Source organism: Apium graveolens, chromosome 3 (genome assembly GCF_009905375.1).
Source record: "Apium graveolens cultivar Ventura chromosome 3, ASM990537v1, whole genome shotgun sequence".
Classification (NCBI taxonomy): Eukaryota; Viridiplantae; Streptophyta; class Magnoliopsida; order Apiales; family Apiaceae; genus Apium; species Apium graveolens.
The window spans coordinates 25995853-26021779 of NC_133649.1; the positions used below are offsets into that span (position 1 = coordinate 25995853).

Genomic DNA, 25927 nt, shown 5'->3' on the forward strand with positions numbered 1-25927 from the left:
GAGAAGCATGTATGCAATTTTCCAACTTAATTAAAATATTACAATCTCACCATTAAATTCACTAAAACTTCCATAATTTTCGTAAGTGAGACATTTTTCTTTTTAAACAAAATCGTGTACTAGATCAAATTGAAATAATCAAATTATTCGAAAAAGGTAAAATTTTATTTAAGATAATCACTATTTATAAATTCACATGAGCTCTAAAAGCATAAAGATACAAATCCGAAAATTACTGTGAAAATATAAATTTAGAATTTTTAAAATTTATTAAAATTTTAAATTAAAAAGATATTATTATCTCTACTACTTCGAAATATAAAAAAATAAATAGCAGAAATGTATAGATCGAAATTTACTGAAGACTGAAACAGCACACACAGCTTTTAGGTCTTCTCCCTTGTCATTTCGTCCCAAAATCAAGAACCCCGCATGAAAACCCCAAAATCTAACCACACCCCTCTTCACTAAACTCATCAAGATCCAAACTTTCTGAATCTTTTTCAAAAATGGTCTCCAAATCAGACACTCCAAACGGCGTCGTAAAGCCAGATCTAACCCCACAACCAACCGCACTCCTCTCTTCAATCTTGTCACTCAAAACTCTCAAGCTCAAAACCAAGCAGAAAGAGCTGTTGATCCGGGTATCAATCCTCTGTCTTGTCTACATTTTAGCTTTTATTACAAGATTGTTTAGTGTGCTTCGTTATGAATCTATGATCCATGAATTTGACCCCTATTTCAATTATAGAACTACTCTTTATTTGACTGAAAAGGGCTTTTATGACTTTTGGAATTGGTTTGATTCCGAGAGTTGGTACCCACTTGGTAGGATCATTGGTGGGACTCTTTATCCTGGTCTTATGGTTACTGCTGCTTTGATTTATTGGGTTTTGCGGTTTTTGAGTTTCGCGGTTCATATTCGGGAGGTTTGTGTGCTGACTGCCCCCTTTTTCGCGTCGAATACTACTTTGGTTGCGTATTTTTTTGGGAAGGAGTTATGGGATTCGGGAGCTGGGTTGGTTGCTGCTGCTTTGATTGCGATCTGCCCGGGGTACATTTCGAGGTCGGTGGCGGGGTCTTATGATAATGAGGCGGTGGCGATATTTGCTTTGTTGACTACGTTTTATTTGTTTGTTAAGGCGGTGAAATTGGGGTCGTTGGCTTGGGGTTTGGCTTCGGCGTTTGGGTACTTTTATATGGTTTCGGCTTGGGGAGGATATGTGTTTATTATTAATTTGATTCCTCTGTATGTGTTGGTTTTGTTGATTACTGGGAGGTATTCGATGAGATTGTATGTTGCGTATAATAGTATGTATATCTTGGGGATGCTGCTTGCAATGCAGATTCGGTTTGTTGGATTTCAGCACGTGCAGTCAGGGGAACATATGGCTGCAATGGGAGTGTTCTTCTTGATGCAGGTATTGACAACTCAATTTATAAATCCTTCAGATGATTGTTGTATTAATGACAATACATGCAGCTAATCACTATTTTCAACGTACTTATTTGTAGTAATATGTAGATGCCATATAAATAGAATCATTTGTACAAGAACAATCGTATTTAGAATTTATTGTTCAAAGATTTAAATATCCTTTTTTATGGATTTTGTCGAGGGGTTAGATTAGGCTTTTATTATTTTGTTAGAAGGGTCTAACATATTTTGTTAAAGTAATGTTTCAGTTTGATTGTTTAAATTTGTTAAGTTAATTAATTTACTTGTATCTGATGGACTGTTCACCTCTAGGTCTTTTTAACTGAACTCACATGGGGTTATGTGAATACATCTTGTTGTTCTTGCACCGGATTTTGTTCTTCTGGTGTTGTTGATAGTAAATTGTTATTCATGTTGTGGTCTCTCGTGTTCTCCAATGTATTTACATTTAGTTTGAATTTTCTGGTGTATCAACTTTTTGTGTATATCATACTGACTCGTGCTGTTCATTCAGGTCTTTTACTTCTTAGATTGGGTTAAGCATCAACTCAATGATATAAAGCTGTTTCAAGCCTTTTTGAGGATAACTGTAACATGCGCAGTTGGTGTCGGTGCTGTGGCTTTGGGAGTTGGCACTGCATCTGGGTACATTTCCCCCTGGACAGGTCGATTTTACTCCCTGCTGGATCCAACTTATGCTAAAGATCACATCCCCATAATTGCATCTGTATCTGAGCATCAACCAACGGCATGGTCATCTTTCATGTTTGACTTTCACATCTTGCTTTTCCTTTTCCCTGCGGGTCTCTATTTCTGCTTCAAGCGATTGTCAGATGCCACCATATTTATTGTGATGTATGGTCTCACAAGCATGTATTTTGCTGGAGTCATGGTTCGGTTGATTCTAGTTGCTACACCTGCAGTATGCCTTATTAGTGCTATTGCAGTCTCAGCCACAATTAAAAATTTAACTCAGCTGTTAAGGGCAAAGAACAAGGTTACCCTCTCTGCTTCTGGAAAAGGTTCAACTGGCACAAAGGCTTCTTCTAAGGTAGGGGTGTTAGCCTATTATAAGGTCTTGTTCATTTGTTTATTTACCTAAGTTGCATATTGGTTATGGCTTTCCATGCATTACAAGTCACCACACTACTGTTGCTATAGTTTCTATTGCCACTTGCAATTAGCCTAATATGAAGATTGCAAACTTATATGATGTCTTCATATTTTATTGTAAAGTGAACATGATTGCAGTTGGCCCTATTGCACACATCTGCAGACGAGTGAGGTTGAAACTTAGAAGAAGCTTCATAGCACTAGACTGTTTGAGTGATATATATTTTATGCTCGACTGCCACTTATAACTTCTAAGAATATTATATTGGGACCCTTTGTCTTACCTTAAGAAAAGTTGTCGCTTGAAGTATTTTATGACTTATAAGAAGAATTACTTTTTTGCTTGTATTCTATGTGGAAAATTCTATGTATAAAATATACATTTTTAATGTAATAAAACTACAAAATATTGAAAAATTACTCTAAATCTTCTTTCTCCGCGTGCATGATTATTATTTATGTGAAGTGATGTATCCAAATGTTGCAAAATATCATGCACAAGATAGGCAGACTCTGTGCCTGTATGGATTATTATTTTCTGGATAAAGAAATATGTAAACTACATCAAATTAGTAAAACCTACGTATAAAAGAAAATCTACTAAGCGTCTAACTTGATAATAAAAAAACAATCTTTGGCATATATGACATTTCAGCTGTCTGCTCGTTTGAACTTTCCAGTTTGCAGTTCATTATTAGTAATTGTTAGGTGATATGCCTGGTTTGGTATGTTTCGAATCACCTCTGTTTTTTGTATCTAGTTTTTGAAACTCTGTCAGGTGATCTGCCTTCTACCTGTTTCTTTGAGACAGGAATATTTATTTACATTTGTTGAATGAACAGGGTTTGGGCGATCAATCTCTACCTTTCCAAAAAAATGGGGCTATAGCATTGCTTGTGGGAGCCTTTTACTTGCTTAGTAGATATGCTACGCACTGTACTTGGGTCACATCAGAGGCATATTCATCTCCATCCATTGTCTTGGCTGCAAGGGGTCACCATGGCCAAAGGGTCATTTTTGATGATTATCGTGAAGCATATTTCTGGTTGCGGCAGAATACTCCTCAGGATGCCAAGGTGATGTCGTGGTGGGATTATGGATATCAGATCACTGCCATGGCAAACAGAACTGTGATTGTGGATAATAACACCTGGAATAACACCCACATAGCTACAGTTGGGCGTGCAATGTCTTCGTATGAGGATGAAGCATATGAGATCATGAGATCACTGGATGTTGATTATGTGTTGGTTGTTTTTGGAGGTGTTACTGGTTACTCTTCTGATGATATCAACAAGTTAGTAATCTACTGTTCATTTATTTTTATTTTTTTAAATACGTTGGGAAAGGGGATGGGTATTAAACTTTGAGTTCATACGAAATATAACACTGAGGATGCGCTTTTAGGCCTTAACCACTAGGTTGTCCCCTGATCCTCCACCTTACTTCTATGATACAAACTCTTCATCCACATAGTTTTCATGTGTACTGTAGACTACATATTCAATAATATACATGTCCAGTCTCTCTCCCTTAAATAAATTCTATTTTGTTTCTTCATAAATGGTTGTGGATGGGCTTTCTTTTTTAGTCAGTTGCATATTTGTGAATATTTTTATCTCACTTGGGTGAATTACAGATCTTGGAAAAAGATAAATTAGAAGATTTGTATATCAAGAATTGAATTTAGTTAATTGAACTATTGAAGTTAAAATATTGAAAGTAAAACCATTTATTCTACAAAATTCTTCTGATGCTGCTCTAATCGACTGCAGAACTGGTTATTTATGACTGTTTTCTTGCTTGGTTCAAGGTGGGATTCTTGTAGTCGTATTGCTTGCGGATCTTGTTTAAAGTCAAATATTATTTCCTTTAAATATTTTATACTCCACCCTGCAGAAAATAATGTGCCTTGTCTAGCCCCAACGATACATAGACCCTGACTAACTTTAAATTAATGTAATTGTGCTAGATTTTTGTGGATGGTGAGAATTGGAGGAGGTGTCTTCCCTATCATCAAGGAACCTGATTATCTTGTTAACGGCGAGTATCGAGTTGACAAGGGTGCAGCTCCAAAGATGTTGAACTGTCTGATGTAAGTTTCATTGCTTATAAATTTTGCAATTTTATTGTGTTTATTAAGAAGTTATCTGTCATCTAATATTTATGTGCCACCATACAAGGTTTTCTTCTTACAATACATTCTCTATTTCTCGAGTTGTTACAACCAATGTGCACTGTTTGTTTTTTCGTTTTTATTCTAATGCTTATAATGTTGCTCTCGTATATATTATCATCTGTGGTCATAATCTTTTACATAAGAAACTTAGTATATTAGACAGTGGTCAAGTACCTGGGTAAAATTTTGTATCCTTCTGTTTGTCTCTCGATTATGCATCTCTTTAAAATACCTCGTATTTCTCACATTCTATGATTTGAATAGAACTCTCATTGTGGTGTCAAAAATGTTGATTAGGTACAAATTATGCTACTACCGGTTTGGAGAGCTGACAACAGAATATGGCAAACCTCCTGGGTAAGTTTATGCATCTGACTCAAATTTATCAAGAATCTAATTTAAAAGTGGCACACTTCACATTAATTTCTCTTTCTCGTCTTATCGTTGGCAGTTAGCAATTTTGTCCAACTTACAGAATTGCTATGTTTTTTATCATTGCAGGTATGACAGAGCCAGAGGAGTTGAAATTGGAAATAAAGATGTAAAACTTGAGCACTTAGAAGAGGCGTTCACGACATCTAACTGGATCGTCAGAATTTACAAAGTTAAACCACCAAACAACCGGTGGTAATGAATAGATTGCCCTCTATATGTGCGGAATAGGAAAGGGATGTTAGGTAAATTATGAGTAGTTGAGTTTTTTTTAGAAATATAGAGAGAACTGCATTTTGCTAAGTTTCAGTGTAGCATCTGCGGGGTACTCTTCATATCTTCTCTCAGAAATGATGATAGTGCCCCTTTGCTTTGTTAGTCGTCCTTGCCCGAATGTTACAGCAAAGTAGTTGCATTGGTTTTTTCGTCTGTTTTAACAATATACTTTACAATATTAAGAATTCTGAATTTACGTAAACTGTTTTAGAGCTAAAAGTTTTAATTTTTAATCCTGTAATATACCATTCTAGTCCTATCCTATGTCTCGATGATCCTGATACCATTGATTGCCTGCCTGACTGCCTCTGTGAGTGGCCATTGGTGCAAATACTATACTAGGCCCCTTGATTGTCAACTCCTGTTATGATTATGCTTCATTTTTTTTTTGTTATGTTGCATGTATTACACATCAAGTGGGACATATACATATCATTCTTGGACAGTAGACAGTTGATAAATCCGTGGTTCGGATGTAGAATTTTCTACACAACTCAACTTAGCTGTAAGTTGTATCAGATCGGCTTGGTAAATGGGAAGATTTATACAACATGTGCTTGTTACATACTATCAGAAACCGCAATTTTGTTTAGGTGTTTGGTTGGATGATTGATTTTGGAATAAGATCGTCTTTAGTACAGTCTTACCACAACGACTAGACCCAAATCAAAATTTGTACCATTAATTAGTGTGGTAATTAGGACCTTTCCAAATTGAAAGATGTTAACTAATTACCCAAAATAAATGAAATGAACTTTTAAACTACAGAGAAATAGATGCCCAAAAAAAACTATTTGGCTTGTAATGATATCTTGTTGAAAAAGAAGTACAGTAGTATTTTACATGTTAAAAATTTGCCAGGAAAAAATATAAGTTTATGCCTGCAGATTTTCTTGTAAAATTTCCTGATCCGCATCAGCAGCTGCCTTGTGAACCTGTGATTTTGTAGTCATCGACCTTCTAATAGAGTATTGTCATCAGCATCGCTTCCAACAATATTTCCTTCAGTAAAGAAACCAGGTTGCGAAGGCATAGGCAACTCTCCGTTGCTACCAAGCATTAGAACCACAGTCGCCATGTCCGGCCTTTCTTCTCGAGACTGTTGCACACATAAGAGCGCGATATGGATTGTGCGTATCATTTCAAGCGCATAGTCTGACTCTTGACTTATGTTCTGATGCACCAGTTCCAGTGTCCTGCCTTCTCTATGTAGTCTCCATGCCTAAACAATATGTATTGATTGTTATGATTATGTATGTAGGATGTACCAATGATTATTAGTTGCGAGTTGCTTACATGTCCGGATAGATGTTGGAGGTGGTCACTATGAATGAATTCTCTGTTTCTTTTTCCACACACAGTTTCTAGTGCTAGAACTCCGAAGCTAAATACATCTGATTTTACAGAAAGGATTCCATCCAACGCATACTCAGGGGGCATGTAGCCGCTGCAGCACAGTATTGCCCATGCTTTACAAACTTTGAACCAGACTAGGTGTGTGTGAGTGTGTATGTGTGTGATTGCGCTTGTAAAACTGTATGCAATTTTTCTTACAATGTCCCAGCGAGTTGGTTTGTGCTTGCTGTGGTCTCATTTTCCCTGAAACTTCTTGCAGTGCCAAAGTCAGAGATTTTTGCATCCATCTTAACATCTAGCAAAATATTGCTTGCTTTGAGATCTCTGTGGACAATTCTAAGCCGTGAATCTTGATGAAGATAAAGAAGACCCCGGGCAATTCCATCAATAATGTGGAAACGTTTAGGCCAGTCCAGTAACTTGTTGCGAAATTCATCTGTCCATAGGATGATTTGTTAAAGGATTTTACATATGTTTTGCAGATGATGCATATGGATAAGTTAAATTTTTGTATAGCCATACTGAATATATGCCAATCCAAGCTTTTGTTAGGCATGTATTCGTAAATCAACATCTTGTTTTCCTCATCGGTGCAGTATCCAAGAAGCCTAACAAGATTTCGATGTTGAAGTTTAGCAATAAATTTAACTTCGTTCATGAACTCATTAGTTCCTTGTGTAGAAGTTTCTGAGAGGCACTTGACAGCTACTTGTTGTCCGTCTTCCAATATTCCCTAGGATTACAATACATGATGTCTAAATAGGTATTCACTTGAACTTAAAGAATTCATGTTGAATTGATACTTGGTATAGAATATAACTATATGATTACCTTAAAAACTGGTCCGAATCCACCTTGTCCAATCTTATTACTGTTAGCAAAATTATTAGTTGCATGAAGTAAAGTGGTTAAGCTAAAGTATGGCAAATCTGGATCTTCTTTCTGGCTCATATTGCTGTGTTCTTTTGAACTACCTCTAAGAATTCCTTTTGGACTGCCTTGAAGAATTCCTACTTACAGACTTTATATGTTAGACGATGAATAAATATTTGAAGAACTTGTCACGGATATATGGAATTAATTTACCTTTTGATCTCTTGAGCTTTGATTTCTTCTTTATTATTTTCCATATACAAAATGCCAAGGGTAAACCTAGTAAACAAACTCCACCCACAACTGATAAGCTAATTATGAATGTAGCTTTATTCTTTTCCCTGTCTATACGAAAATCAAACAAAGTAATCATAAGAAGCATGGAGAAATTATTTTGTAACTGACAACAGAAGTAGAAAAATTTCTAAAGATATATTTTAAAAACTCTCTTAATTCATTCAATAAATAATTACCTGAATCTGAGAAGGCCACCCTTATGAATAAATCTGCACCTCCTTCAGATACTTCTCTAATGTCCTTCAGGTCCCCAAACCACTGTAAACATCCAGTTTCACCTTTTGAAATATTCAAACTAGCATAAGCCATACAAGAGCAGTTTCTCAAGCATGATTTTTTACATTCCTTAAGATTTATTCTCTCATCAATCCAGGTGGAAAGTGTATCCGGTTCCTTAATATGAGAATACTTGCGAAATCCGTCGCCTTTTTGGCAATCAAGCGGTTTCTTCCTTGTACACCCACTACCCCAATCTCCCTTGGTCCAAGCATCTACATCTATTGGAACAAACTTCTCTAAACATCCGCACACCGGTCCATTATTAATATTGCAGTCACCATAGGCCCCACAAATATTATAATTATCACAATTATCTGATGGTACCTCATACAAAATGCTCCATTTTTGTGCTTGCTGAAGCCATGTCCAACGCTGCCCTTTGCCACTTTGATTTATCATCAACCTTGATACTGAGCTATTGATCTGCTCAAACATGTAGTACACCTCCTCCTTATTAATAACCACTTTGTGGGTGTACATTGTGTTACCACTAGACTTTGGCCTGCCACTAAATCGAACACCATTCCAAGCTCCGGTTTGAAACGTCAAATTTTGACCTTTCATAATAACATTGTGCGGGTATCCAGTAGGATCCAACCTATATGTATATTCTCCTTGAGCTGGATCATCACTATTCTTCCAACAAGACAGATACCATTCTTGACCTGTCACAAAATTCTTTCCTAGTTTCATTCCGGAAAATAGTGTATCAGTTGGATGATCAAAACTCTGCCAGAAGAAACTAACGGGGTTATCGTCATTTTCCTCTCTAATCACAAAATTCCCATTTTCGCGAAGCTCTGCTACTGGATTTTGAACAGAAAACGATGCATTGGAAGACCATATTGGAGTGAGGTCACTTGTGTTTCTGAAAATATTGAGAGTCCCCGAAGTAGTGAGCTTTAATACACCCGAGGTACTATTGATAGGTATCTCTCTATTAGCAACCCATATCACAGTTGATGAAGAGATACGATACCACATTCCCAAATATCGGTTTTTGGAATTCCCCGGGCTAAAGAATCCCAGCTCAAAAGTTCCATCAGAAGAAATAATAATGTCTCCATCCTTGATAGACTCATTTACAGTTATGGTGGATACTGTAGTAGAGAGTGCAAGTACAGAAAAATTAACAAGGATGGTTATGAACAAGGAAGTTGATATCATCACCATATCCCTCTACTCATAAATTATGCATGTAACTTTTCCATATAAAGGGGACTCTTTGATGTAACATGGGTTGTTTAATATTATTGTTTTGACAGCAATGCTCAAAATAATATAATGCATTGTAATAAGACAACATAAAATTTACAACAGATTTCTAATGGGATAAGAGTTATGACATCTACAAGACAATCAAAGGGTCGTTTTCAGTTCAACGAATCAGCAGGTTATAGAGAAGGTTTTGTTTTTTCAGAACACAGCATCATTTGTCCAAACTCAAAAACATTTTATTAAAATTATGAACTTCTAAACGGCATCTACAAAGATCATCACATAGAGTGCATCTTCTATCTCTTAAAAATATTAAAGTTATGCTAATTGAATTAACTTTCATCTTAAGCAGCTACTTGGAAATTTCAAGTCATCAGCAAAAACAGTGTCTTGAAAGTGTGCCTAGTGCCAAACAAATGTCTAAAAAATGTATCTACAGTTTTCCAAATGGAGGGAACACTTGGAACATCAGAGAATATTCTTGAAACATCATAATCGTGATTAATAATGATGGATTGAACAGGTCCAAATCTAAATTGTCTTTCTGGGTATTTCTAAAGTAATTCCTTTCTGCCAAGCAATTGAATTATGAACTTTCCATGAGAACACTCATATTGTACGCTACTAGAATAACAAATCGTAGTCATATGTGAAAGCATCCTAGTATTCTTTATCAACTACAAACTTCAAAGAAATTCTTCGAAATAAAATATTTAAATTTGTATTCTTATCTTCTACAAACAAAACAATTAGGGGTTAAATTACTATGTGTGCTTCAATGGATAACACGAAACAATTATTCTTGCTTACCCATCAGGAATTTTTATATAACAAGTCTTCACGTACTTCTCATTAATAGTAATGGCCAATCGGTTATCGCTTTTTGTTAAAAAGTTTATATTTTCTTGGTTCTGCACTTCTAGTTTACCCAAAAATGATTATTAGTTTCGTGCAGTTTATGTTAAACTCGACTAGTTTTGTTGCGATATTCTAGCCCGGTTTATATTTTAATAATAAAATGACAAATTTGGAAGTTTTTGTAGGCTTAGATTATTTTCAAAGGTACGTTTGTAATTGCTTTTAGTCAGCACATTCCTTAATCATGGTCCAACAAGTAGAGCCATTGAGCCCTGTGGGTATTATAATGCACAGGTCTCTAAAACCAGGATTTCTTCTTGCTTCACTGTATAGCATGAATTTCTTGCTTAAGCTTAAAATACTAGTGAAAAGAGGCAATATTTCCAGCAGAATATTGTGGCTTCCATAACAAGGGTCCGGGAAAATGATTTATTTCTTGTGAAAATGTCCTTATTTGGAACTATCAAGCATCTACTTGTGGAGGGTTGACACAAAATGCCAAACATGCGAAATGCCTTAAGGTATAGCAAGCTTCGAGTTTCATAGCAGAAAAAATGAATGTATAATTTCTCATTAACGTGCACAAGGAGTGGCTATTTGAATTCTATTAACAAAATGAACCGTTATGGATCAATTAGTATCTGTATTCCTGTGATAATTTTTTTACTATGTTTAGTTGTTGGCTTGTTGCATTTCACTGACATTACTGGCGGGCGGAGCCAGAAATGTTTAGATGCGGGGATAAAAAAAAAATATAAGTTAATATATATTTGCAATATGCTTAAGACTTAATGTTTTATATAGCATGTATAATCATTTCAAATTTGTTTGAGTGAATATACTTGGGGGTCTATTTTACAAGCTAGAGATTTTGGAGTATCAAGAGAACTAAGCAAGAACAGATTTGGGTTGTAAACAATCCTCTCAAATTTTCATAAAATAATGAATAAAATCAAGTAATCAAATTCGTACCTGGACGTAATTTTGAGTCTGCTACCCGTTCGCTCAGTTGGCAAACCTAACTATCTAGACACTTTGAAGGCAACAGCAGAACTACTCTCAGCTCAGCAGCACCTTCATCCAGCTTTAGTTCAATCTGCTCTAGAATTTTAAACGTAGGTTCAGCGATGGAATGATTAAGTTAGAATTCATCGGCTAACTGTATCCGTTGGATTTGTTTTTGCCGCAGCTGAACCTTTTGGGTGTGCACGTAGTACCTCTTTGTATCCAGAACCTACATTTGACATGTTATCAGATAGAGACTGTATATAAGGTATCTATTTCAGGGTCTTTTAGAAGCAACAAAACAATAGCAGGAACCACTTTTAGAATCAAGTGCAAGTTTTTAGCCAGTGATAGCAAATTTACTAATTTTTACAATTCTACCAATTTTCAACTCCAATGTTAACATCGCTACTTTTCTTTACGAGCCCCCGTTAACTCAATCTAACCAAGCAGCCTGAATGCTCTGTGCTTTTTTTCTTTTTGTCCAAACTTGAAACATCTTTTTATCTGTGTTTCAAAATTTAAAGGTTAGGATTAGGAGACACTTCAAAAAACCAAGCCATTAAATTTAAGTTTTTTTTATTATTTGCCCAAATTTGTTTTGTTTAAAATTTGTAGTTTTGCAAATTTATAAAATTGTACAAGAATTAGGCCATAGTGTGCTCGACAACGTAGATATGTATGTTGCGATTAGAAATGTAATATGCATAAAAGGCATTAATCATCGACTCCTATTAAAAATATATGCTTAAATCCCTGATGACCTATGCAGACTTCCCTACATAGCTCAATCTGCACATTACCATGTTTCCGGAAATAAAAAACGGGTGTAGTAAATTAGTGTATTAGCTTATAAACTTCTACCAAATTGGTACGTTATGAATCTGTTGTTAAAACATGTATTGCAAAAGACAAACTAGAGAGTTAAAGTATACACAAAATTATAGGCATACTTGTACTATTTTTGGCATTCGCTCATAACTTACCGTTGCTGGATTTGGCTCTACTCTGATGGCAGTTTTTGACAAGGGAAACAGGTTTACAGCTTTACGCAGTCAAATTGAGATGCAAAAATTGGGCCAACACCATATAAGCGTTGCTGGATACCTCAACAGATGAAATTTGCTAGACAGAGTTTAAAAAACAAAATTTCGCCCATGTAACCTGCTGATATAATTCACAAGCTCCTTTACCAATGTTTAGAATCAGCATCGTGCAGCTCTATATAGATGAACCAAAACATACATCTGTTACCAAACATATATGAAATATTGATTGTTTATGTATAACCTGCTGCAGTTGTTGCCAACATATTAGCAATTTCATCATGCATGGTAAGATATATAAAACTCGACTTCAAAGCCCTAGAGAAGATGAGATACTGGATGATGGACATATACCCTTTTCAAAAAAAATTATAATAGCTGGTCAATTAATCCCACGTCTAAACGGACCAAGACCATAGAAACATGAGCAGCTGTAAAACTATCATATTGAGCTCAAGGTTTACGGTATAATGAACTAATTCACAATTGTGGTGCCAATTCTATGCCTCCGTTAGCAGGTAATGTAACATTAGCAACGTTGCAAAAACAAACCCTGCTGCATCAAGTGCAAAACTCCACCACCAAAAAGAAGAAGAAAAAAAACTTTTAAGTGCCAAATGACTTCAACACCCCGAGATTACAAACAAATAACAGGCAGAATATAAATTGTTTGGTGCATGTATAACTAGTCTTCATGTATTCAACAGATCTTTGTATGTTCAATCCGGTACATCCCTGGAACACTCAGTTTTTGCTTCCCTGCCAAAGAAGACAGCAAACACCTAAGCACTTAACAAAATTAACAAAGATAATGGAAACAGACTGATACTTGACCATCTAAAAAAATTGCATATAATTAAAAATCAAGTACATCTTGAGCATCACTATAAAAGAATTAACCCTGTCCAAAATAAGTAACAGGAAGCCAAACAAATTGAAAATTAAGTACATCTTGAGTATCACTCTAAGAGAGTCAACCCTAAGTGCATAAGGTCGAAATGAATCCAGCATATCCAGATTGACACTGAGGTAACCCAAATAAGCGGGGAAAAGGCCAAACATCCCCCTCCCTCTTCTCTCCACACACACTCTGAGTAAAATACCACCATGAAGACCTTAGAAGTTAACTACATGGAAGACAAAACCATGCAATATCTTCTTTAACTATTCACTTAATTATCTATTTTTACTTTTAAGCTTGTAGTCAAGAAAGATGAACAGCATTAGATCAGTATTTTACGAAAAAAGGTCAGCAAAACCACTTTCTATTTTTTTATACTCATCACCACATTGTCACCCTGCAATCCATGTCCCCATGTGTGAGAGTCTGAGCATGCATGCATAATGTAGGACAAAGCTCCCCAACACCGAAATAAAAATAGTGCAAAATTATGTGTTCACATACAAATTAATTTGACATATTAAGTTAGCAGCCTAGTATATATTGCAAGTGGAGGTGCTCGTTTAATTTGGACAGATATCAAATACAATTGTTTTCAAAATTACATGTGAATTATAGTTTTCCGTACTGGTTATTTACAATAAAAGTAAAATAAATGATAGATCAAATAACATCAATTACACTATCTAGTCATAATACTATTACATATTATATTAGCTACACCCAGAAGACAAGGCCATAGAATTCATTATCCGGCCAAAAAAAAGAGAATAGGACCCAAAAAGAGAAAGTGGAAGACGCGCACACACACACACGTATATATGTACAAGTTGAAAACGAGGGGATAGGAAGAGAAGAAGAGAGGCTGCCTAGCAGAGGCACAAGATCACTGACAATAAAGAGAGGGGATAGGCAAATATCTCATACAGCTTCTAAGGATCTAAGGATGCGGAAAAAAATCTACAAACAAATCCAAAAATGGGAAAAAGAAAAATATATCAACAGAAACTAACATTGCAACCAGGTATATGGGAGGGGAAAAAGACTCTAGGATTAACGTGTGTGTTGCGCGCTGTGCACGCGTCTGTGTGGTCTCTTAAGGAATTATGCCAAGTTAAGGTAACTGACATCTATAATATGACGAAAAAAATTATTCAACAATTTAGTTCATTGGACATGCATCTTTAAAACAACAAAATATCACCTAAACCGAGATAGCTGCCTACTGATTGACAATTAAAATTGTGGTAGTATGCATCGCTGCTCCTCATAGAATGGGACACACAATACCGTGTCCCTTCTAAAACTTCTACCAATGTACCAACATGAGATCTTTGTGTCTTAAAAGCTACACCATATTTATGCAAATGTAAAACCAAAATTAATTTCTGGATATTGAACTCAGAAATCCTAGTATGATAATCAGGATAATAATAAATGATTTAGTTTTCAAGAAATAAGTTCAGACAAGTATCATGCTTAGACATCCAAATCAAAGTCAATATATTGAGATTTAAAAAAATCAGGTTATGCTTAATCTAGATTTCCAAAATGCAAGAGCATAATATAGTGGTAACACTATTCACGGGCTCTAGATAATTAATTTCTTACAAATGGGGCATTACTATACTGCAGACACTATGGTAGCAAGTGCAACACATAAATGGAGAATAACTTAGCATATAAAAGATCACTGCGACTTTCATAATTAATGAACATAAAAGATGACAAAATATGTTGTAGGACGGTATAATTGCAAGATCTCGGTCGCCACATCCTCTCCATGCTAGAATATCCTAGTGTTAGTGGCGAAGGTAAGTTATCAAAATATTACTATTAAACAAGAAAAAAGCAAGGCAAACTTGAAAACTTGTACCTTCTTTTCGTTTATATATACCTAATATATTTTTGTAGTCTGGACCATATAGACTAAGGTCCATATAGAGGTTCAAGTGCCAGGGCCACAATACTACCACATCTTAGAACAACAAATTACAATCCTATTGTCTGGTGATCAACTTAAGGAAATTGTTTATAATTCTCAATAGTTACTATGAGTCATAGTTCAGTCAATCGTATGAAACAGAAATGTCTCATTATCTTGAACTCAGGAAATATTAAAAAGTAAAAATCACAATCTTACAACAAAAATTGAACATATATATTTCTTCACGAAACTTAAATACTGTATATAGTAAAATCAAACATTCCCATGTGCTATCATCCAGAAAAGTCTAATTAAATTAGGTGAAGTTCAATAACTAAATTTACCCATTCACATCTAGTCCAGATCTTCTTCCCTAGCTTGACCACCAGAGTTGGATCCACCAGCATTGTCATTCCCGTCTCTGCTATTACTACCTTCCCCCGACATCCTAACCTGCTGCCACGGCAACTGTATCCTAAACCTCCTCTCCATAGTCCTCGGAGTCTCCGCACTCTCCTGTGATCCCCCAACTCCTCCACTCCCATCCCTAGCCCTATTCTCATACTCGGGATCATCAGTAGGCAACTCAAACCTACAAACCGGACACGAATTATGCATCTCCAACCACGGCATAATACAATCACTATGATAGATATGCTTACAAGGCATCTGCCTAGCTTCCTCATCTAAACCAAAACTCTCTTTACAAACCGCACACTCGGAAAAATCACAACCAAGCATCTCCTGACTAATTTTTACAATCGGAAGCGCCTCGACAGCTGATTTGGCAGCAGGAGGCGTTCCGTATCGATTCGGATCATTCTCAGCTAACTGCTGAATCAGCTGTTCAAGTCCAGGTCCAACAAAATAGTCACCGAGATTCGCTCCACTCAAATTAGTACTAGTATTGTTCCCATCCACAACAAACTGAATATTCGCACCGCTAGCTCGAAGCGTGTTGAGATAGTTCTGCAGAAACGCAAACGGATTGAACTCATCGGCCCGATCGGCGCCGCCGGAGAAGATGTTGCTCAGCTCGGTGGGATCGTCGCCGGCGAGATTAGTCGAGAACATGAAGGGAGAGCCTCCGGTGAAAGAAGGAAAGGGAGCGAGATTGTCGGAGGAGAAGGAGAAGAACGGGTTCGGGTTGGAATTGAGACCCGAATGAGATGAATTAGGGTTAGGGTTTTCGATTTCTTCGAGAAAGCCACCGTTACAATTGGGGCAAACTAGTTCAGAAGAAGCGGAGTGTGATGTAATAGTGACGTTGCGGTTGCATTCGTAGCAGAAGTATTGTTGTGATGTGTTTGTGGTGCCGCCGGTAGAAGATCCGCCGGAAAACATTTTTTTGATTTTTAGAGAGAGAAAGAGGGAGTCGTGGGTTTGTGTGTGTTGAAATCGAGAGAGAGAGAGAGTTGTGGGTAGTGCGAGTATGTACCCGTATATAATTGTGTGCTGAGATTCTACGTTTTCTAGGGATCAGAGAAATACATGACATGGCAAGGGACATTATTTTTTTTTTGACGAAAAGAGAATTTTATATCATTAAATCAGTCATCAATACATTCTTAATTTCAATAGGGACATTTTCCCTATCAAAAACCCGACCTGGGAAAGAATATGACATTTTGGCCACATAATGAGCCGTCATATTAGCAGATCGTCTCACAAATAACAAACTAACATTGTTTAGTGACAATAACTTATTCCTGCATTCCTCAATAACAAGGCCAAACGGTGATCGCATTTTCACCTTGCTTCTAATAGCTTGAACAGCTACTAGGCAGTCTGACTCCAACACTACCTCACTCCACTGGCTCTCTTCAATCCAACTCAATGCCTCCTTGATTGACATGGCTTCAGCCATTTCTACTGTTACCTTTCCTTCTTTCAGAATTGTCCGAGCTTGAATCAAACCTCCATTACTGTCTCGAGCTACCAAACCAGAACCAAACAAATCGTGTTCGCGAAACAGAGCTGCGTCAACGTTTATCTTAACTGAATCCTCCTGCGGCTTAACCCAAGACATAGCCCCATCCTCTGCACAACCTGCTTGAGGTAGAGCCTCGAAAAAACGACTTTGGGTGCTCTTCCATTGTGTAAGATAACTAACCGCTGAACTCAGAACCCCATTTACTGAACTGATTTTGTTGTTCCAAACTTTCTCATTACGAGCCTTCCAAATGCCCCAACACAGTGTGGCCACCTTTGCTCTCATGTCGTGGGAAGGTGATTCAAAGATCCCTTGCACCCAGCTAAAAAAATCCTCTCTGGTTTCTTGATAGATGTCTGAAGTTGAAAGAACCGTATTCCATATCTGTACCGCTCTAGGGCATGTCACCAGAGCATGTAAAATGGTTTCCTCCTCCCCATGACACATAGGACAGATGTTTATTACCGGAACTTTTTTCTGTTGAAGCAGCGCCAAAACTGGAAGGCAATTTGCTGCTGCTCTCCATAATAAATTAAGCACTTTAGCCAGAGCCTTGGTTCTCCACATTGTTTTCCAGAAAATCGAACTATCTCTATCATTCCACAAATTTTTTTGACTCTGCAAGAACCTATAAGCACTCTTCACACTATAAATTCCCGATACTTCCTTATTCCAATAGATTCTGTCCTCCACCAGATTCGCTCTTATATTTAAATTCAAAATGCATTGTTGATCTCTCTCATTGAAAAGATCCCTGATAATTTCTTCATCCCACTCTCTTTGGTTCATCTTCATAAGCGAGGAGACCATATTCGAATCAAACGCTTGAGATACTGAGGTGATGTAGGGGTTATCTGCATTCTCCAACCAAGGCTGATTTTGAATTCCTATCTTATCCCCTGAAGCTATCATCCATCTTGCACCACTTCTAATCAGATCTTTAGCCGCCCACACACTCCGCCAAACAAAACTGGGATTATTCCCAATATCCGCTGTTAGGAAGTTACCTTCAGGGAAGTAACGAGCCTTAAAAACTCTGCTAACCAAACTCTCTGTATTAGTGAGTAGATGCCACCCCTGTTTACCCAGCATTGCCATATTATAATCCTGAAAATCTCGAAACCCCATTCCTCCATTGGCTTTATGTCGACTCATTCTTGACCAGCTCATCCAGTGAATACCTGTACTCTGCTCTGAATTCGACCGCCACCAATACTTGGCTAGAGTTCTCTCTATATCTCTGGTGATGCTTATAGGCAGCAAGAAAACACTCATTGCATAACTTGGGAGTGTTTGAGCAACGTTCTTTATTAAGATCTCCTTCCCCCCTTTCGAAATCCACCTTCCATCCCAGTTTTGCACCTTCTTAGTAACCTTGTCTTTCAGATACCCCATTAGAGCTGTTTTCTTTCTACCCAAAATACTAGGCAATCCCAAATATTTGCTGTTCTCATCTGCCTCTCTCATTCGAAGCACCTCACAAATTCTTGATCTATTTGAAACAGAAATGTTGGTGCTAAAAAAGATTGAGGATTTTAAAGAATTTACCTTTTGGCCTGCTGCTTTTTCAAATGTATCCAACAATTCCAACAGTTTATTAGCTTCCCCCTCACTAGCTTTGCAGTATATGTAACAATCGTCGGCAAAAAGCATGTGCGTGATGACAGGGGCTTTTCTGCAGATTTTCACACCTTTCAACCATTTAGCTGTCTCATACTTATGTAATAACGCTGACAATCCCTCCGCACACAGAATAAATAAGTAGGGGGATAAGGGATCGCCCTGTCTTATTCCTCTACTTGGAAAAATTGTATTCATTTCTTTATTGCCATGAGTAATTCGATACGATACTGAGGTGACACACTGAAGGATTAAATGCACCCACCAATCTGTAAAACCCATCTTCTGTAACAAAGCTTGCAAATAATCCCATTCGATTCTATCATAAGCTTTACTCATATCCAATTTGACAGCCATCTCTCCCTCTTTGCCTCTTCTCTTTCGTTTCAAGAAATGCACTACCTCATAAGATATCATGACATTATCTGAGATTAATCTGCCAGGAACAAAAGCACTTTGGTTTTTCGTGACTAAAAACTTCAATAAATCCTTCATTCGATTGGCCAATACCTTCGTAATTATCTTAACAAGAACATTGCAGAGTGAAATCGGCCTTAGATCTCCCAATTCAGAAGGATTTTTCTTCTTCGGGATCAGGACTACGTTTGTAGAATTAAGATTGTGATGAATTCTGCCATCCTTGAAGAACTGTCTAACCAGATTAATTACATCCTTCCCCACTATTCCCCAATGTTTTTGATAAAACGCAGGCGTCATTCCGTCCGGACCCGGAGCTTTATCCGGATGCATTTGAAACAAAGCTTGCTTGACTTCTTCATCTGTCACTATTTTTAACAACTGCTCATTCTGCTCATTGGTAATACTCCGAGGTATGCAGTCGATTACCTCCTCCCACTCCGAATGTGAAGCAGTGAAAAGCTGAGTATAGTATTCTGTGATTACGTCCTGCAAACCACTATCCCAATCTCTCCATTCTCCGTCCTGATTCTTGAGTTTGAAAATCTGATTGGTGCGACGTCGGGTAGTAGCTGAAGCATGAAAATACCGACTATTTTTATCCCCTGCTTGAAGCCAAAGCTGTTTAGACCTTTGTCTCCAAAAGGTCTCCCGTTGATCTAATAGTTTGTGTAATCGATCTTTCGCTTCTTTATAGCATTGTACAGCTCGAATGTCATTTCTACCCCTGTATCGCTTCAAATCAACTTTGCACGCCTTAATGTTGCCACTAAAATTATTCGTGATTTCCTTCCCCCATTCGAACAATTTACCACTGCAATTTGTAATTTTCTGATAAATGTTTCCGTTCGGGCTCTCATTCCATCCTTCCGACACTACCTGAGAGCACATAGGGTCCAACAACCAGGCGTTCTCAAATCTAAACTTGGTCTGGTTTGTGCTCGTGTCCTTCTTCTTTGGAATCAAAAATATAGGGCTATGATCAGAGTTGGATCCTTCAAGATTGTATAATTTAGCCAAAGGGAACAAATTCAGCCAAGCTTCTGTTGTCACTGCTCGATCAAGTCTAACCTCCATCCATTTCTGTGTGCCTCTGCCCCTCTCCCACGTGTATTGATGGCCAATTAACTCCATATCAATTAATCCAGTATCTATTAGCACCTCATTGAATCCTTCCATCAAACACCTTGGATACGGATCTCCTCCCTTCTTGTCTTTATGAGATATCACATTATTAAAATCACCTATCACGCACCAAGGCAAATTAGAGTCCCGCGACAAATTGCGCAATAGATTCCATGTCCTGCTTCGTTGATTTCTGTTAGGCTCCCCGTAAAAACCAGTTAACCGCCACAATCCCAAACCTTCTACTCTTACTTCGACGTCAATATGATTCTGAGAATAACTAATAACCTTAGCTTGATCTTGCTCCTTCCATAGCATCGCTAGACCACCACTTCGGCCTTGAGACTCAACCATAAATAAACCATCAAATCCCAGTTTACAGCGAATAAACTCCATCTTATCTTTACTGCTAAGAGTTTCGCATAAGAAAATTATAACGGGCCTTTCTTGGCGAACCAAGTCAGCTAGGAACCGAACTTTCCAAGGGAGGCCCAACCCCTGGCAGTTCCAACTTAGTGAACTCATAATGATGGGCGGGACACCTCTCCAGGGCCCGCCGCTGACAAGTTTTTTTGGATCAGTACTTTATCTATCTGGGTATCCAACATTTCTGCATCCCCTGGGCTAATTGGGTTCCGTGGCCTATTTGTATTTAACTCTTCTGTTCTCCTTCTTTTTGGGTCCAAAAGCAGTAGCCCACTATTTCCAACTTCCATGCTTTTATTTTCCCGCTCCATGGTTGAAAATAGATTTATTTCCTTAATTTTCTCCCCTGTCTTATCTTTAACGTTCCCTACATTCACGCTTTCAGTTACCATCCCTTCCTTTTCTCCCGCCTTGCTTCCAATCCCTGATTTTGTGGATAACCGTTTACCATTTGCACCAATCATGGAGTCTTCCTCTCCGCCCTCCTCCGTCGTTGTCCGCCCCAACTTACCGCCCTCAGCATTTCTAAGCCACTGGTTCCTACCTCCAGTTATTTGGTTCCTCATGGGAGCTCTAATAGATGCATCATATTTCCCTTTTTCAGTACTGCCTGCGTTATCATACAATGCTTCGCAAAATTTCTCTGAATGACCAATAATTCCACAGTAAAAACAAAATGATGGTAATCTCTCGTATTTGAACTTCACCCACATCCAATCTCCCCCTTGTTTCTTGATACGCATTTGAACTTTTAATGGCTTGTGAACTTTAAGTGCCACCTTGATACGTAGAAATTGTCTCCATGTGCTCTGAAAGTTCTTTGCATCTGACTTTAAGTATCTTCCAATATGGTTGCCAATAGACTTTAGTATATACTCCGAGTTGAATCCGACCGGGAGATCATATATTTGTACCCACATGTACAGCTCATTCAATGTAATCTCCGATAATTGTTCTCCTATCTCCAATCTTCTGACCATAAGAACTTGATTGTTAAACGTCCAAGGGCCATCATCCAAAACCCGCTGCAAATCCAGTTCGTGGAAAAACCGAAATAAGAAAAGATTGGGTACATTTGGCAAGGGACATTATTTATTTGTGCGAGACCGTGAACGTGTCTAATTCTAGTTCGGAGTCGGATAATAATAAAATTAATTGTTTTCTTTTTTTTTTTAATTTCAAAAAAACTAAGTTATAATTTATTTAGTTTAATTGGTTACTAATTAAATTATAACTAGGTGAAAAAATTGTGTTTTATCTAGTCCAGCTGAAAACTACCTAAAATTGTAGAAATTGAATGTTTTTAATGGTTAAATTGTTATTTTTATTAGATATTATACTGTTGTATTTTATATTTAATTTTTAAAATTTATGAATTTGAGGTGCATTAATAGAAAATTTTTCAATCGCGGACTTTAATTTCTATTTTCATAAGAAAAAAATGCATGTGTAATCTTTATTTATAATAAAATTATAGATAGATTAAGAAAATTTATTAATTTATAGGGTTAATTGTTAAATTAACCATTATGTAATTAACAAAGTTTCATATTTATCGCTGATGAATGGGGATCTGAAATTTACCACTTTTCAAGTTGATTATAATCTAACGACATCTCAAATATATCACTTAAAATTAGCAATGTTGTGTGAAAAGTTATCTAATTTGAGAGTTTAAATTAATATGTGATATTGATATTTTACTAGTTGTATAGTAGTAAATTCAATACTTAATCTTTAATCTATATACAAAGTTTGACTAATAATTATTTTACTTTCTTCAAACAAGACATTTTAAAAACACCTTCGAGTTACGTTAATGCTGAAAGTTGTAGTTTAATGCATATATAGCGGAAGGGTGAAAATAAAGTTGTGAAAGGGAGTTTCTGGTTGTAATTTGGGGAAAACACTTATGAAAGTGGAGGTAACAGGTGTTGATATTCAATAGAATAAATTATAGGGGCGTGACTAAATTTAACACTCATACAACTTAATTTTTAAACTAACAATATGGTGGTTGACTGAAATTCCTTTTCCCCTTTCAAAAACATGTATGCCATCAAGTCCGTTGAGTTTGCACCGTTAACTTAGTTAAAAGTTTAAACATGAGAGATATTTACGTAAAATAAGTTGATAAAAGACTTATGATCTTACATTTCAAAGGAAAAAGGCCTAAAACATCACAAGGCCCGAACTCTCATACAGAAACGTAAGGGCAAAATGCGTTTATGATAATTGGTAAATCAAAACTTCACGTTGTGGCTTCTACTGAACATTGGCAATTGCAGTTCGATATTGGGGCGATTGAGAGAAAATATGTCACACCCCCAACTTAAATAGCAAAATAATTATAGCTATTACATCATTTTAAAGAGTATTACACAACCAAAATCCAAGATCTTTACAGTTTAGGGTTTGAAACAGCCCAACACTACCAACTATTACATCTGATTACAAATACCGAGTCCTCACACAACTATTATTACTTATTCTACCTGAGCTCGAACATAAGCGTCAGCATCACAGGTCTTACGGGCAGTCTGCTTGAATCTAACCATGGCTGCTAGCTGTAATATCAGGGTAAAGCAAGAAGTGAGCCAAAAGCTCAACAAGTGCAAACAATACAGCGCAAAGCATAAATCGGGATATACCTTTAGGAATGACAATGGAATGACATAATCAATGATAATCGAGAGATAAAACTTACGTGAGTTGGCATCATTTTGCTTGCATCAAAACAAATTTTAAAATCATACTTAATCAAAATCATTTTATGACGCTACGGATTACAGCCGGTGATCAGCCGCGAAGTAATCCCGAACCTCGCTGGGTTCTAAAACATTATTGGGAATCCCTAGGCAACTTTTAAGCCTAATATAAGTGTGGAAAGGACTCGCGTCTCAGTCCAGATCCACCATTCAAGAAAACATTTGTCCCCCTTTGGGACTGAAAAATCCACGTTTTAATCATTTTAAAAACTGATGCCGATTTATGACAAAATCTCTTTTGACTGTAATTATTTTTATCAAGGGATTATAGATCAACTTGAAACACTGGAAATATGACACTAAATCTCAGGGCCATGATCTACTAGACTTTACTATATTAGGGTAATTGAGAGGTTTCCATAAACAAGAACTTAGACAAGGAAATTAAGCCAGGCTATTGGATAAGATGAAAGAGTAATGCCAAACTAGGCTTAAAGCAATGGTTGTAGACAAGGTATAGGTATTGGAACATCAAGAAGATAGGCATCACTGGTACAAATAGGATAAAGGTGTTAAAATATAAAGAAAGTGATCATCAGCTCAGTATATAACAGGATATCAAGCTTTAGGGTAAGGATAGGGTTATCAAACAATCATGAATGTATTTAAGAAATGATTGGCTTTAAGGTATCAAAATAAAGTTTCTATCGAGGTTATTTCAAGAGTTGAATTCAAAGCATCAGGGTGCAACATCAAGATTTCTCAGGGATCAATAGCATGATAAACAAAAGGGATTAATAAGATATTATAACGCATCTCTAATTTATCATGGCATTAAACTATCATGAAAGACTTTTGAACTACTTGCAATATGTACTCGAGGGTTCATGGCATCTCTATGTAACTCACAGATAAACAAAAGATACTCTTGATTTAAATATATCAAAATGACTCAGGATAATTGCATCGATATATATATATGAACTGTTTACAGTAAATGCGAAGGTCAAGTTGAATCACTTGCCTTAAGATAGACTGGTCTGGTCTGACTGGTAGGAGCAACAACTGGAGCTTCACTCGACTTTTAAGGCAAGTTTTCCCTCGTCTCGAGATCCTACATAAATAATAATAATCCTCATTATAATATATTCCTTCCATCTTAACCTATTTACAACCCGAAATTAAACATGGATGGCACTTAGGCCTATACATACTTAATTCATATCCAACATTTATATTTTTAAATGTACACACGTAGCCACATAATCACATATCGTATATTAATACCAAATAACATCATATACACCATAATGCCACACTAGGCTTGGATGATCTCGACTCACCACTTAAGTTACTTGGTCGCTAACTAAACGAAGTCTTCGAATTTGGGCTTCCTAACTCAATGTGCCTTTCTTAAATTATCCAAAACCTATTGACCCTCACTTGTGCCTTTTGTTCTACTGACCTTACACTATCTTACAACTATGGTGGTCGACCTAATACTCACTTCTAAGTGTCCTAAAACTATGTGATAAGTGAAAGTGCTCACTGGTGCAAATTTCAGAATGGTAACTAAGGTTTCTTGAGTGCATTAGACACTCTTAAACTACAAGTTTTTCTTCAAAATTTTTACACAAGACTCTCCTGACCTAAGGGCATCTCACAAGCTTGATGTGGCTCAAAGGCCTGGCTTGGGCCTTCTTGGGCCTAAGCTAAAAGTCCAAGGTTCCCCTGTTTTTTTCTGGGCAGAAAATGCCCTGACTTGAATTAACTTGTGACACATGGTTCTAGCTCATATCCTATGAACTATGGTTGGAAAAACTTCTCTGACATACCCTCTAACTAAGGCCCAATTGGGCCTAATGAGGGCCTACCCATGACATGGCCAAATCTCCCTATTTCCAAGTTGCAACAAAACTGTCCCCTGCTGGACAGATTTTGTTATTCTACTTGTGCACCTAACCAAATGACATGCAAACCTCCAACCAACTCCTAAAACCTATTATATACTCCCCATACTAACTTCTGGTGGCTTGGGCCTCAAAGTGCCCATCAATGACATGGTCAAAACTCACTCTAAACTCAGGGTACTAAACTGATTTTTCTGCAGAAACTATAACTCTCATTTTCCAAGGTTTTGACTTGACAAACCCAATTATCAACAACTAAATACTTAAACCAAGACTTATACTTGGTATTCTACTGAACTAACTCCCTTTTTCTCAAAATAACCTTGGTGAGATCATCCTTACCTAAGGTGCAACTATGGCAAAACAAAAGAGACTACTCTTAACAAATCGCAAATCTTCATGCTTTTGAAACAACAAGATATATATTTTTATAAAAGATAACCACAAATTATTACCATGCAACAAGAAGCATAAATCAATATTATCACATTATTCCTACTGAAATTAAGGCTCACTAACAAAATCTTTTCCAAATGATCAAAATCTTACAACAAACTAAGAGAATTCCACATGCATGCATGCCTTCGGGT

General features: G+C 36.9%; 3 protein-coding genes across 3 annotated transcripts; 1 reads left to right on the plus strand and 2 right to left on the minus strand.

Moving 5' to 3' along the window:
• Nucleotides 1-348: 348 nt before the first annotated feature.
• LOC141712007 (dolichyl-diphosphooligosaccharide--protein glycosyltransferase subunit STT3B) lies at nt 349-5683 on the plus strand. Its single transcript, XM_074514765.1, has 6 exons — nt 349-1421; nt 1953-2489; nt 3394-3848; nt 4524-4646; nt 5028-5087; nt 5232-5683. The coding sequence occupies exons 1-6, from the start codon at nt 510-512 to the stop codon at nt 5359-5361; spliced, it is 2217 nt and encodes a 738-aa protein (XP_074370866.1). The 5' UTR covers nt 349-509; the 3' UTR covers nt 5362-5683.
• Nucleotides 5684-6200: 517 nt separating this feature from the next.
• Nucleotides 6201-12657, minus strand: LOC141712008 (G-type lectin S-receptor-like serine/threonine-protein kinase At4g27290). The gene is made up of 9 exons (XM_074514766.1): nt 12311-12657; nt 11292-11553; nt 8141-9343; nt 7881-8012; nt 7626-7804; nt 7317-7527; nt 6993-7230; nt 6735-6885; nt 6201-6660 (listed from the first exon to the last, which is right to left on the minus strand). Exons 3-9 carry the CDS (start codon nt 9225-9227, stop codon nt 6388-6390), a joined length of 2271 nt encoding a protein of 756 aa, XP_074370867.1. The 5' UTR covers nt 9228-9343; nt 11292-11553; nt 12311-12657; the 3' UTR covers nt 6201-6387.
• Nucleotides 12658-13027: 370 nt separating this feature from the next.
• On the minus strand, nt 13028-16656 carry LOC141712009 (E3 ubiquitin-protein ligase RING1). Its single transcript, XM_074514767.1, has 2 exons — nt 15543-16656; nt 13028-13129 (listed from the first exon to the last, which is right to left on the minus strand). Exon 1 carries the CDS (start codon nt 16540-16542, stop codon nt 15553-15555), a length of 990 nt encoding a protein of 329 aa, XP_074370868.1. The 5' UTR covers nt 16543-16656; the 3' UTR covers nt 13028-13129; nt 15543-15552.
• Between the last annotated feature and the right edge of the window lie 9271 nt (nt 16657-25927).